The sequence below is a fragment of the Hyaena hyaena genome, unplaced genomic scaffold (genome assembly GCF_003009895.1).
Source record: "Hyaena hyaena isolate Hyena2069 unplaced genomic scaffold, ASM300989v1 scaffold_750, whole genome shotgun sequence".
Taxonomy (NCBI): Eukaryota; Metazoa; Chordata; class Mammalia; order Carnivora; family Hyaenidae; genus Hyaena; species Hyaena hyaena.
The window spans coordinates 304222-320002 of NW_024081385.1; the positions used below are offsets into that span (position 1 = coordinate 304222).

Genomic DNA, 15781 nt, shown 5'->3' on the forward strand with positions numbered 1-15781 from the left:
AAATGCTCTGCATAAGATACACATGGAAATTTTTATAAAAAGTTACATAAAGCACTTGTGGAACTGTGTTTTAGATTTCAGACTTAGTAAGCATTAAAATTTATTAATTAAGAATTAATAAAATAAATTTAATTAAATAATAAAATTAATTATTAAGCATTAAAAATTTGGCATGTAATTAATCATTAAAACATTTTAATGGTTCTTTAAAATGATAGCCGTTATGTGTGGTAAGTTGTAAAAAAAAAATCATACTAGGACTCTATTTACAAAAACCAAACAGTTCATTAAAAAAGCAAATTAATTTTGGAATTTCATTTGGTTATACCAAGGAAAGGCAAGTGTTAGTTATATATAAATCATAATTATTTTTACAAATTGATTTAAATTTTTTTTAATGTTTTATTAATTTCTGAGAGAGAGAGAGACAGCATGAACAGGGGAGGGTCAGAGAGAGAGGGAGACACAGAATCTGAAACAGGCTCCAGGCTCTGAGCTAGCTGTCAGCACAGAGCCCAACACGAGGCTTGAACCCATGAACCGTGAGATCATGACCTGAGTCAAGATCTGACGCTTAAAGGACTGAGCTACCCAGGCGCCCCTATTTTTACAAATCGAATCATGTTCTTTAGTAATTGTAAAATTGACTTCGTAAAGCTGAAAGTTATGTAACAATGTGAAGACTTGTTTTTCTTTCCTAAGTTACATTTTTTTCCAAAGTATTTCTTGGTTACTTTCTCTAGTAGTTTGGCTTCCCACCTTTGTTGAACAAGCTGTTAATAACTTGAAAAGGGTGATTTGAGGTAACAGTTGTTTTGATTTTTGTTTTAAGCTGTTTGAACTGCTGGGACCTGATGGACTTGAACTTATTGAGAAACTCCTCCAGAACAGAATTACAATTGTGGATAGATTTCTTAATTGTTCAAATGATCATAAGTTACAGGCTCTTCAAGGTAAGAAAGGTAATTTTGATTTAAAGGACAGATTCATTGGTTAGCAAATCTTTTTAATATAATTATATTTTAATATCCTTTGGTCTATTATGTAATTTAGTGATACCACTTTTTAAAACTCTTTTTTAAAAATTTTTAACATTTATTTCTTAGAGACAGAGAGAGACAGAGCATGAGCGGGTGAGGGACAGAGAAAGGAGGAGACACAGAATCTGAAGCAGGCTCCAGTCTCTGAGCTGTTAGCACAGAGCCCGATGCAAGGCTCAAACTCACGAACCAGTCACTTAACCGATTGAGCCAACCAGGTGCCCTTAGTCATACCACTTTTTAAAGTAGATTTTAGATATTACAGATTATGAAACAAATAATCAATGCCCTAAATAGGGTATTATGGTAGAGATTATATTTCTCTTTAGGTATGGCATTTTTTTTTTCTGAAGGTTTGAATAGATGTGTGTTTTTGTTGTTGTTGTGTTTTTTTTTAAACAAATACTTTTGATATTTACTATGGACCAAGTAGTGTTATGATTTCTTCCCAAATTTTTATTTTTAAAACTATCAAACCTGGATAGTACAAGGATAGTACAGTGAATACTTGCTTATCTTTGTACATATTCGCCAGTCATTAATATTTTGCTCTTTCTCTCATTATTCTCTCTACACATGCAGTCACGCACATATACATAAACACCTAAATTTAATGTTTTTGCTGAACAGTGTGGTCTGGAAGTTGCAGAAATCATAATACTTCACCTGTAAAATCTTCATCGTACATTTAAGAATAAAAGCAGTCTCCTGCACTACAGTTATCACTCAGTAAATTGAACATTTATAATGTCATGTATTACATATATTTAAAAACCTCAGAAGAATTAGAGTAGTTGAGGAAGCCAAAATAATAAAAGAATGCCTTGCTTAGTGTGACACAACTGATGCTGAACTCAGATTTTAAGTCATAAACAGTAAACCTAAATTTCTTACTTTTACCCAAATGTCTTTGCTAGCCTTATATATAGTTTGGAATTTAAAAAAAAGCGCATGAGCATAAAAAATTAGACATCCCTCTCTTCTTCAAATCAATAAGCATTTATCATTTTTCTATATGTTACATTATCTTTTCCTTACATATATGAGTATGGCACTAAACTGAAATTATAAAAAAAACCCACCTTGACTTAAATCCAGACTTTCTTATGGCTTTCCTTTATCCTATACTTTGATTATTGGTAGTTTCCTGGAGTTGTCTTGAGATTTTTAGAAACAGAAGAATTTAATTTAGCCACTTTGTCTTTATGCAAGTTTCATTGTTCATTGTTTTTTTTAATAGTTTTATTATTTTATTTCTAGGAGAGAGAGAGACAGCGTGAGCGGGGGGGGGTCAGAAAGAGAGGGAGATACAGACACTGAAATAGGCTCCAGGCTCTGAGGTGGCAGTCAGCACACAGCCCGATACGGGGCTTGAACCCACAAACCGCGAGATCATGACCTAAGCGAAAGTTGGACGCTTAACTGACTAAGCCACCCAGGCGCCCCTCATTGTTCTTTAAAGAACATATTGATCACTTATAAACTGCCTTGCTCTAAGAAGGCTCTCCCACTTGGTAAACAATACTTATCAAACATTGTTGGAAACCCCCAGAGTTTAGGACCATTTATTTAAAATGGGTGTCCACCAGAAGAAAGAAATTAGTGTAAATATCTAGTCATGCAGTATAAATTCTGACAATTTATTGTTTATTTTGTCAGCCTCCTAAGTGTTGATACAGGGATACATATTGATTTCACCTTTTAATAGTGCTAATTTACTTAACAGAAAGTTCCCAGTGATTCCAGCTTCACATATTTTATTTTAGGAGCTATAGATGATGAGTTAGTGCTATCTTGCAGTTTCATTATGTTTATTTTTGTGTAACATTTATACACAGATTCTATTCTTTTTGGATAACTTTTTAGAAGTAACATAGTTTTGAATCCCAAAACAAATATTAGATTTGAATTATTAGAAAAATATTTAAACCATCTGTCTGCCCAGAAATATTGTCTACGTTTCTCCTACTGTTTTTACACTTTTTAAGCTAGATCATTATTATTGCCACTATCTTAGAGTAGTAACTTTACCATAGAAAAGTGGGGTATTAGTTGGCTTTAACTTTTTCTAAGGACTCTTGTAAAGAAGCTGACAACCAGCATGTTTCAGATTTTTTTTAAGTATAGTTTTTTGTGTACATGCATTACAAAAATATTTTCCTTCATTTTGGGGGGAGGGGGTTTGGAAAGGAAATATTCTTAAAGAAAAGAATCTTCAGACTCATTACTTTATCAATGTTCTCATCCATTTATATCTTCTGATCTAATTTTGTGTTAAATATCCTTCAAAATTCCTTAAAAACTACCAAATTATATTTGCATTTTTTATTAAACTACTTTAATATGACCACCACAGCCATCTTTTTCTTTATTCCTCCAAAATCATGGTCTTAGAAATTGCTTCTTACCCTTTATCATTTTCTAGCTTTCATACTGATTTTCTTGAACTTTTAATCCAGATGCACATCACCCTATATTATCTCTTCTGTTCTTATAACAAGGAAATGTAAGGTAGGTAAAAAGTGGGTGGGTAAAGTATATTGACTGCTAAAGTGAGAAGAGTTGTAAATTAAATTCTATTTTCAGGGCTGATGTGAAGAATGTTCACTCCAGGGTGTGTCATAAAATAAAAATTAAGTTAGCTCACGCTATCAAGTGACAGTGTTTTGAGTAGTGACACAGATCTTTTTTGGTCAGGATTACATTCTAAAAGGATACAAGCTTCCACATTGTTCTTCAGTAAAATTTTATAGAATTACTGGTAACCTTATTCATTTCATGTCTGCTTTTCAGGCTCTATAGTTAGCTGAACCTACCAAGGAGAACTATACATTTAAGGATTTGCTGTTGTATGACTTATTTTGAAAATTACTTATTATGTTCAGTGTTACAGGATTCCAGTATATTCTGTTTGAGGCTTAATAAAGCTATCAATGAGTAGACCTGTTTTCTTCTTACAGTTTTAGTTTTCTTATTGGGAGCTTCATTGTTTAAAATGTTAATGACATGGGCCATAGCACTTAATGTGTCATCCAGGGTATTTAGTTTCACACATAGAATCTTTAACATTCATTTATAATAATAAATACATGGTGTTATTCGCATGGTATTCTACTTAATATCTGTGTTGCTGTTTGTATGATTCTGCAGACAGTTTAACTTATAGTTCAGAGTACATGTGAAAACTGCATTTTTTTTCCTTTGGAAATTTTTTTTTAATTTAAATTCTAGTTGGTTAACATACAGTACAATATTGGTTTCAGGATTCCGTGATTCATCACTTACATACAACACCCAGTACTCATCACAACAAGTACCCTCCTTTGAACCTATCAGCCATTTAGCCAATCTCCACCCACCTCCCTTTGTCAAACCTCAGTTTGTTCTCTATCATTGAAAGTTAATTGGCTACAAATTTAATCATATAATAGGTGTATAAGACTTTACCTAGAAAGTAAAATATATAAGACTTAGAAAAACACTTCTTTTCAGAACTATAAAATATAGTCCTAATATAAATGAGATTATATCTTATTTCACAATTTTCATGTCATAAGTCTTTATTTTCTGTTTCCTTCTTGAGACTTCTAAAACCATTATACAGAGGGATCACTTCCTGTGATTGAGAGTTAAAATGATTTATTCAAAATTATGTATTGAGGTAGTGACAAATGACTAAGAATTGTGAAGATTTGACTTAGTTGAATTAGAAAACTAGTTTCCCCACCTTGATGCTTTTTTAATTCCTTCCTTGTTCTGTGTGGGACCTTGGAGTTTAATAAAATAACTTTGTACTGTGCTCCTTACGAGTATGGACCAAGTTTCGTTCTTCATTGCTTCCTAGCCTAACAGCAGTGCCTGGAACTAGTAGGTCCTCAATACAGTAAATATGTATTGATTTGGATTGTTTTCAACAACTTTCCTGTGACTTCTGTTAGGGCCACAATGAGCCAAGATACTACTACTTGGAAAGATTTAATTAAACATAGAAGGTAGTCCTGTTGGAAGAAAAAGTTTTCCTGAATATTGAGTTGACCAAACTTCAGGTATAAATTGGTACTTGTAAATGAAGCATTGAGCTTTCATTGATCTGATTGTTAGTGGCTCTAGCCATCTTCCCCCTCCCCCCCTTTTTAAAAATGTATTTCTATGAAAAGGTGGATCATAGTTTTTGTCCGCCTTGGTCATCTTTTAAACATATCCTGAGTAATGTTAATAAATTTTATTTCATGTATAAATAAGTAATAGCATATATTCAGTTTAACACAGTAAAGCTGTTACATAGGGAAAAGTTATATCTAATATGTAAAGAATATCTTTATTATTATGTTAACAATAAGTGCTAATAAGTATTAATTATTATATTTATTAAAATTATGTAAACCAATAATTTCAAAATTATAAAACTGAATTTTTAAGTTCCTGATGTTATATGTAAGAATTTATAACACTAAACTATGTAGTCTGTTTGAAGAAAATATCTGCTGACCTTTCTTAGCCAATATGTAATATCACTTAGATAGTACATTAAAAAAAACTCTCCATAAAACATATAATTGAATGTGACAGTTTTAAAGAAAAATGAACTATTAGAGCATTATGCTATTTTATATTTTGGTGAAGGGGAAAAATGGTTTTCCTAAAGCTTAAATTTCTAGAACATGTTATTTCTTAAATTTGTTTTGTAGACAACTGCAAAAAACTTTTAGGAGAAAATGCTAAACCTAACTATGGTTGTCAAGTTACCATTCAGTCTGAACAGGAGAAGCAATTAATGAAACAATATCGTCGTGAAGAAAAAAGAATTGCCAGGCGAGAAAAAAAGACTGGAGAAGATGGAGAAGTTGCAGAAGGAGTTATGTGCTTTGATCCTAAGGAATTGCGGATACAAAGGTAATAAAAACCAGAAGCTGAAAAATTCTTCTCTTGTAATTGCTACCTTGTATGCATTCTTTTTAAATTTTAACAATTTAGATAATTCGTAATTTTAGTCATGTTTTCTTATAAGAACAGACTTTGTTGTATGAAAACCTAATTTTCTGAGATAAAGCAATGATCTTCTTATTTAGAATTTTCTTGGTTACATCTATGTAGGTGAGAGTTTTAGATTGTAGAGATAAGTTATTTTTAGGTGCTGTGTACACACCACTAGGTTAAAATTTGTAAAGCCTACACAGATTTATTTTGAGACTTTTTTTTTCCTAGCTTAGTAAGAATACTTTTCCTCATGTTATTTAGAAGTAGAAAGGAAGAATGAGAAACAAAGGCATTATGATATTTCTGCTTTAAATTTTGAATCCTGTTTTTATAAAGGAATTTATACCTTGTCAAAGATCTTTGGATTGTGACAAAATTATAAAGAACATTAAGTTAACCTTAACAAATGATGTTTTCTAAAAATCTTGCCTAAAAAATATATTAACTTCTATGTAGTTACACTGAAAATTTCAGTATTACTAATATCTTTCTTTGTGTAATTTAATTTCTTCCACTTTATAATGGAAAGCTCCTTGAAATTGTTGTTATAGTGACTGTGTTTTAGTATATGCTTTCTTTTGCAAGATAAAAACTTTGTATTTATTCTGCTGTTTTTATATTTACAGAGAGCAGGCACTTATGAATGCTAGAAGTGTTCCAATTCTGAGCAGGCAGAGAGACATGGACATTGAAAAAATACATTATCCCCATGTTTATGATTCCCAGGCTGAAGCCATGCGAACATCAGCATTCATTGCTGGTGCAAAGGTATGTCACTGGTATATGACCACTTTGGGATAATAGGTTGATTCTGAGGAAATAATACATAGATTTTCCCTGTGCCGTTTGTGGCTCTTATACTAATTGATATACTATGTTAACTTTAAGTTTAAAATATTGAGGAACATGAGATAATCCAGTGTATGTAAACTTCTTGACATATATTAGGTACTCAAAATGTATTTGTTCTCTTCCCTTTTGTTATTTGTGGAACTTGTATTTTTGAGTTTTAGTGGTTACATTACTTTTTTGACTGTTCTTTATACTGTATATGGCACATTTTTCCTGGTGACCCAAGTATATTTGTCTTCAGGATACCATTTAATCAATATGTACTTAAAACTCATTAATATTATACTTAAAATGCATAATATGGTCTTTGTGTTATATGAGAGATCTAGTATATGAATAAATTGTGTGTGTGTGTTTTGTTTTTGTTTTTGCTTAAGCTTGTTTTTCTTTAAATTAGCTAAATTTATTTACCACTGCTATGTCTTAAGCCAGTAGTATTCTCTGTCTTTCTTTCTCTTTCTCTCTAATTGAAGAATCTTTACTAAAGCAATTGTTCTTATTATTTTTAACTTTAATTTTTGGTGTTTATAGATGATCTTACCAGAAGGAATCCAAAGAGAGAATAACAAGATGTATGAAGAAGTAAAGATTCCCTATAGTGAACCAATGCCAGTTGGCCTTGAGGAAAAACCAGTTTATATCCAAGAATTAGATGAGGTGAGAGGATCATTTTATAAAGTTGATATTTTTGGTGCTTGGTATGTTTTCTGAATAGATTTTTGTTAAAAAATTTATTTTTAAAAATTAGCAGTAGGCTAATAGATACATGCAATTGATTACTAAAGAGATACAATAGAAGAATTTAAATTTTAAAAAATCATTCCTTCACACATTAAACATTTTTGTGTATATATTTCTGTAATTTCATGTTTATTTTGATTATTTCAGCTAATATTTGGTTTAACCTATGTAGGCTGGCTTAAACTGTTTTAAAGGATTCATATATTGATATATAAAATGGCCAGTCTGTAAAACAATAGAATGCTATTTGGGGAGAAGATGAAATTCTAAACTATTTTTTTTTAATTTTTTTTCTCACTTTTTAAATTTTGAATAATTTCAAACATATGGAAAACTTGCATGACTAGTATTATCCGTATATCCTTTGTCTTAATTTACTATTTGTCAAAATTTTGCCGTATTTGTTTTACCTCAATATAAGTATTTCTTAATTTACTTTTATGTTTATTTAAATTGACAGTTTAACTTGTGATTTATTATTTTCCTGAATTTTTAGAGTTTTAATAATGTAGTTTTAGGAAGGAATTATATATAATTTTGACTGTTTAAATTGTGAGGGTTTGAGAAAGTTTCATTATAAAGCTGCATAAAAAAATAATCAGCGGCGCATGGGTGGCTTACTCAGTTAAGTGTCAAACTTTGGCTCAGGTCATGGTCTTGTGATTCGTGAGTTCAAGCCCCGTGTCAGGCTCTATGCTGGAGCCTCCTTCAAATTCTGTGTATGTCTCTCTCTCTGTCCCTTCTCCGCTCACACTCTCTCTCTCTCTCTGTCTCTCAAAAATGAATAAACATTAAAAAATTTTTAAGAAAGAAAAATAATGATTCCCTTCAATAAACTTATCAAGTAGTGCCAATACAGAACATACTGGAAACTCAGTATACTCACTGTAGTTAAAACAGTGCTATGGCCATAAAACTTTTATGGCCTCTCAAAGGAACATACAGAAATATAAATTATATCGAGTGTTGTGCCGAAATGGTTTTAGAGAACATCAATATATTGAGGAGAGTGCTAGTCTGATTTTAGTATTTAAAGTTATTTGAATGATTTCTAATAATGGGGCATCATTAGATAAACTGTAATGCAGATTAATGACTAACTTTGTAATCAGGTGTCCTTGGGACCAGACTTAATGGGATTGTAGGCAAATTTGAGTGAAAGGTGTTCTTTTAAAAGATGATCTTTTAAAATGTATTTGGAAACATTTTAATTAGGGTATGTATTTGTCAGAATATAGTTTTGCATATAATTTACTTAGGCAAATCTGTGAAGTGTAATTGAGGTAAAATTGAAGTTTTTGATGATCTACATGATAGGAAAAGTCCAAATTCATAAAGTTTTGGAGTGCACAGTAGGCTGTAGTAAAATAATTAGTATATTAAAGCTAACTTCTTTTTAAAAAAATTCTTTTTTAATGTTTGTTTATTTTTGAGAGAGCATGAGCAGGGGAGGGGCAGAGAGAGAGAGGGAGAGAATCCAAAGCAGGCTCCAGGCTCTGAGCTATCAGCTGAGTCTGACGCCGGGCTCAAACCCTCGAACCGTGAGATCATGACCTGAGCCATAGTTGGATGCTCAACTAGCTGAGCCACTCACAGGTCCCAAAGCAAACTGCTTAAGTTTACAATCAAAGCAAACATGAGTGTAGGAGGGCACATCATCTTACTCCTTTTTATAAGAGGAGACAGTCCCCCCCCCCCATAGTTTTTCTTTATCACCTCCTCAATACTCACCTGCACCAAATGCATCCATGCATACCCTTTCAAACATACCCTTTATTTGAAGAAAGATGGCAAAGATGTAAGATACCTGTAGAGTATTCATGTAGAGAGTGAGAGTGTGATCATATAGAATATTTCATGTAGGCAGTGTTGATAATAAGTGAGAACCTCTCATGAGTATCTCTTCAGCCTTAGATTTAAGAACACAGTTTCAATCAAACATACATCAATTAATGGTTATCAAATAGTTTCAGTCAAATATGTTGGTTAATAAGGTCTAAAGTATATAATCTGGCACTTTTGGCACTTGTCTGCATCCTAGGTTGCTTATTTTCTGTGTACCATGGGATCTTGCCATTTGGGTATTAAATTCATTGAGAAATCAAAGAAATATATAAGCACATGCTAAATTTAAAAAAAATCTTAATTTAGTTTAAAGTATGCATATTATTTAAAGCTAAGCTTTTTTGTCACCAAAATGAAGTTCCTTTATATATATGTGTGTGTATGTGTGTGTGTATATCTTTTATGTAGTTATTCAGAAATATCAAATAATGGAGGCAAGCAAAAGAGCAGCATAAAAAATAATGACAGCCAAATAGAAGTAACTCCATTCTACACATATGTGTGCATATATATTTTGTTTTATAAAATGGTGTTATATCACACATACTGTTTGAGTCTATTTGTGTATATACTTACATGCATCTTTCCATCTCAGCAAACATCATTTCTGCAACATCATTTCTAATCACCATACCGTATTCCATTTTTTACCTTTATTACTTTTAAACTGATTCCTTATTGTTACAGTTTTAAGTTGTTTTCTGTAGTAAGTTTATATGTTAGACTAAAATTTCAATTTTATATTGGTGGGTTTCATCCTGTGGGTCAGAATAATCTGTAGGTCTTTTTCAAAATCTAAGTGCCTTGGCCTCTATAAAATTATAATCTCTTGAGAGGGGTCCAGTTACCTATATTTTGAAGAAGATTTTTGGAGCACTGTAGGTGATTCTGAATATAGCCAGGGCATAATTTTGCACATAATTCTTTTTAAACCTTATCACTCATTATAAGCATTACCATCATTTAAGTTTGTTTTGTGTATTAAATATTAACATTTTTCATGTGAAAAATTAACTTTCATTGTCTGCATAATGAATGAATCATGCTTCTTATTTTTCTTTCATATTTATTTCTAAATAAATACTTTGTTCATTTTAATTTAGGTTATAAGAGTAAGAGTTTTCCTAAATGGGTTAACTTCATCTACAGCCTTAATGTTTGTTTGCTATGTAATGTAATATATTTGAGGATTCCATGGATTGGGATGTGGACATCAGTGGGGATTATTATTCTGCCTACTACACATGAGAGAGTTTAACTTTTCTTCTGTTGAAGGGCATCAGTGTTGTTTACAGTTTTTGGCTATTACAAATTATATAATTTTGCTTAGGCTGCCATAACCACAGCCTGAGTAGCTTAAACAATGAACATCTATTTTTTTCAGTTTTGGAGACTAGAAATCCGAGAATAAGGTGCTGATAGATTTAGTTTCCAGTGAAGACTCTCTTCACTTCCTGGCTTTCAGACAGGCACTTTCTCCCTGTGCTCCATGCCTCACGTGGGCTCTCGGTGTCATGTCTCTTCCCCTTCTTATAAGGACACCAGCTCTATTGGATTAGGACTTCACTCAGATGACCTTATTTAACCTCGTTACTTCCCTAGAGGCTCTATCTCCAAGCACTGTCGTACTGGGAGTTAAGGCTTTAATATATGAACTTAAATTTTAAGATGGAACATAATTCCATCCATAAGATGGATAAAGCTGCTCTAGTCATGGTATACAGGTTTTTGTATGAACAAAACTTTTCATTTCTTTGGAATAAATGTCCAAGAGTGCAATGGTTGGGTCATTATTTTAGCTACATGTTTAGTTTTTTTGTTTTTAAACTACCACACTGTGTTCTGGGGAACATTTTATATTCCCACCAGCAATCCAGTATGATTCAGTTTCTCCACGTATACACCAGCATTTGGTGTTATCACTGTTTTTATTTTCATTTTAGCCATTTAAATTTATATTTTTATATTTTGCTTATATGTATATTTTAACCATTCTGATATAGTATAGAGATTTCTCATTGTGATTTTAATTTGTACTTTTATAAGCAATTATAATAATTAGAGTATAATACATTCAAATGCAAATATCATTATAAGTACATAAGTAAACCATTTAATATCAGGTCACTTTACGTAATGATCCCACCAGATGTCTTAAAATGAGTAGTAATTTAGACCTCAGGAAAAAATATAGGTGTTAGCAGAATGTTAGTTTAGTGGATACCTTTGTTGGCTTGGATCTTTCTTTATAAGGTGAAACCTATATATATCAGGAAAAGTACTTCTGAAGATGGTATCTTTCTCCTTTCACTAACATCATAATTGCATGGCATTCCTAACAGTCCTATGGAACTATAGATAAAATGCTTTTATATCCTCTCTTGACTGAATGTCACATCAGATAATTTTGTCCTGATTGCAGTGCAACCAGGTTGAAGGTTGCATTGAAGGTTGAAAGTAGAACTGTTGCAGTAGTTCAGGAGACAAATGCTGAGCACCTGAATTGAGAAAGTGGCAGCCTACATGAAAAATGGAAAGATGGAGAATAATTTAGGTACCAGTATATATAAGATCTGATGACTGATTAAATGAGAGAGGATGAAGCAGAGAGAGGACTCCAGAATGATATCCAAGTTTTTGTTTGAATCTAGAATGATGTCCAGGGCACCATGGGTAAGTGATAGTGTCATTTCCCAAGTTGAGGAATAGAAGAAAAGAAAAGGTTTGTATAAAGTTCAGGAGGCAGAGCACCTTACTAGTTAAGAGCAGAACCTCTGATTCCAGGCTGACCTAGTTTGACTCAGACTCCCCACTTTCTAGCTGTGAGATTTTGGGCTAGTTACTATCCTTTCTGCAATTCAGTTTTCATTTGTAAAATTAGGATAATAGTACCCACCTCATAGTTTAATGGTGAGGATTAATATACGTAAAACACTCTGCAGAGTGTTGGGTACTTAATACATTTTAGCTAAAATGTTAGCTTAAAATGAAAAATGTACTGTTGAAAACTAACATTGTCAGGTAGGTGTATGGATAAAATGAAAAGACTTATTGTTAGTTTGGAAATTATGCTTATGCTTAGTACTTCTGTGTTCATTTATGCTAGTCGCTATTCTTTCCTTCCAAACATATGTGGAATATTATTGGATACTATCATACGAGATCAGGAGGAACTAAATTTATAGTCATTCTATTAAGACAAGAAGATGTGGTTTATCTATACCATGGAATACTACATGGCAATGAGAAACAATGAAATCTGGCCATGTGTAGCAACATGGATGGACCTTGAGGGTGTTATGCTGAGCGAAATAAGTCAGGCAGAGAAGGACAAATACCATATGTTTGCACGTATAGGAGGATTAGGAGGAACTTGACGGAGGACCAAGGGGGAGAAGAAGGGCGGAAATGGTGGGGGAAAGGGAGAGAGGCAAACCATGAGAGACTCTTGAATGCTGACAAAAACTGAGGACTGATGGATGTGAGGGGGAGGGGGGGATGGGCATGAAGGAGGGCACTTTGGGGATGAGCACTGAGTGTTATGTAAAAACTAATTTGACAATAAACTATTTGTAAAAAAAAAAAAAAATTTCAACTTGCTAAAAAAAAAAAAAAAGACATCTAGAGTAGTTTCTAATTAATTGACAGCAGTTAAAGAAACCAGTCATTATTATTATTGACATCTGTAGTTTTTCAAGTCAGACATTTTGAAAAAAGTCAAATAGTAAATATAAAAAGTATTACCGGGTCACCTGGGTGGCTTAGTCGGTTAAGCATCCAACTCCTGATTTCGGTTAGATCATAACCTCAGTGTTTATGAGTCGAGCCCCACATCGGTCTCTGCACAGGGATTCTCTCCTCCTCTCTCTGCCCGTCCCTCCCCTGCTCTTGCTTCCTCAAAAGAAATTACTTTCCCTTTGGTTTTACTTTGTTTTCTGTACACGAGCTGGGAATCTTAAAGCCTGAGTTTGTTGGCACAGCTTGATTCAATTAGATTATAAAGGCAAGAAAGCTAAATAAGCACCCAGAAAAACACTTTAGAGTGTAGATTTTTTTCATGAGACCACTTTGAAAAGGATGAAATGTTGCTAAAATCTGGACATGCTCCCAAGGCCTTTCCTGAAACAGCTCACAGGCTGGTTATTACACTGTCAAGCATATCATCAGTTTCATCAGAACCATGGCCTTGAGTCACTCCCTGCCTTTTTAAGAGGTAGTATCAAGAAATAACAAAATATAATGTTGAATGTTGAAAAGTGTGTTTACAATCTTTTTTGCACTGATAGGGATCTTAGCAAAGAAGATTTCATAAATTTCGTGGGGAAAGAAATGATGTAGCACACATTAAATTTCTAATCATTTTGACAAATTCTAATACATGCCTACCTTTACCCGGAGATTGGAGCCATGCGAATCCTGATTCTAATATATTTGTTTGCTAAATTTTTCAGCATGTATTATCATTAAAACAAACAAATGAACAAACATGTAGATGTAGATTACTTATGCATCTTTATAAACCCCAGAAGACATTGTTATTCTTTTTGCTTTTACAGTCTTTGTAAGATATTAAGATTTCTAATACCAAAAAAAAGGTTTTTTTTTAATACTGTGCACCTATTAGGTGCACATATGCTTGTGCTGTTTGGAGATCTCTGGAGCTATCAATTCTCTTTCTGATTATATATATTTTTACAATAAAACTATCTCCCAAATGGAGAAATTCAGCTTTAAGGGAATGAAGTAGGCCAGAAGCTGATGCAGTTGAGAATTATTATTCCATCAAAGCTCATGAAATACCTGTGTTTTAACAGAATCTTCAGTGTTTATTTGTGGATTTTGTTTTTCATTTTGAAACAAAAGCAGGAGGTAAGTGTGGAAATTGAGAATTATAGCAAGTTAAAAGATATGTTTTCCGCCTTCTCTCTGGAGAAGGCCAATAGTTTATTGCATTCCAGAATAAGTTGTTATCAAAGGAAGGAAAAAGTCCTGTTTTCATAGTTTTAAGAAAAGTGAGATCTCTACTCTGAAGTAAGGTCTTAAGTAAAATGAGAAAAGAAGGACGAGTTGATTCCACCCCCTTTTTTTCCCCATTCTTTACCTATAATAATGGTTTACACTGGGCACCCCTCTGCTCACCACCATCCTTGCTAAAAGACGTTTAGCAATATCTGGAGACATTTTTGTCACAACTAAAAGGGTTCTGGCATCTAGAGAAGAGAAGCCAGGATGCTGCTGAACATTCCACAGTGCACATGACAGCCTTGCAGACATTTACCAAAATGTCAATGATGCCAGGATTGAGAGACCCCAAGAGAAAGAGCCATCTAAGAACTTTCTACCCTCCGAGGTTTGATACCTGGAACCTTGGTTCCATTTTTTTTTTTAATATTTCCTAAGCATTGAATAGATTTAAAAATATTACAAAATAAGATTGTTAAAATTTTTAATTTCTATTCACTCCCTTCCTAAGCTTCTTTGATATTGTTGTCACATATTTTAGTTCTATCTTGTTTTAGTTTTATACCAAATATTGTTGTTACTGCTATTATTATAATTGCAGTCAGTAATTATTTGGGTTTACCTGTATATTTTGCTCATTGTTTCTTAATTCCATCTGTGTGTTCATGTTCTGTGACTTTTCTGTGCCTGAACTTTCTTTAGTGAGTCCGGTACTGGCAAAATCTCTTAATTTTTATTAACCAAAATGCCTTTATTTTACCTGTGTTCTTGAAAGATATTTTTGTTGGTCATAGAATTCTAATTCCATGTTATTTTCTCATAACACACTAATGATATTATTCTATCACATTCTATCTTAAAACATGAAAGCGTTCTCTCTGACTTCTCTTAAGCATGATCTCATGGTTTGTAGGATCAAACCCTGTGTGGGGCTCTGTGCTGACATAATGGAGACTGCTTGAGGTTCTCTCCCTCTCTCTCTGCCCCTCCCCTTACATTTTTTATACACCTGTAACTTGACAGACATTGTTAAAAATGAAAAAAAAAAGAAATACAGAGTATTTCTCCTCTCCTGTGTGAGCTTGCAACATAGCTGAGGACATAAGAATACATCCGTGCTAATCTTTACAAACAATATACTGTGGAATGCACTAAATACAAAGTCAGTGGTACAAATTTAATCCATCTTATACAGAAGGCAAAGGGATTAGTGCAGGCCAAAGCTGTTTTTGAAAATTTCTTGGAAAACAGAAGCCTTGAGTTGTTTCGTGACTGCTGTGATCTGGGAGAATTGTACCTTATCTGAACATCGACAATGAATTTAGCATTGTGTTTTTTAAGTGAGCTGGTGTGGGTTATACAGA

General features: G+C 32.9%; 1 protein-coding gene across 1 annotated transcript in view; it reads left to right on the forward strand.

Moving 5' to 3' along the window:
- ASCC3 (activating signal cointegrator 1 complex subunit 3) overlaps positions 1 to 15781 on the forward strand; it is a 332522-nt gene that overhangs the window by 64139 nt on the left and 252602 nt on the right. The window contains exons 5-8 of the mRNA XM_039218367.1: positions 833 to 953; positions 5729 to 5933; positions 6644 to 6785; positions 7401 to 7526. Coding sequence (XP_039074298.1) covers positions 833 to 953; positions 5729 to 5933; positions 6644 to 6785; positions 7401 to 7526 — 594 coding nt within the window. The remainder of the gene's footprint in view (positions 1 to 832; positions 954 to 5728; positions 5934 to 6643; positions 6786 to 7400; positions 7527 to 15781) is intronic.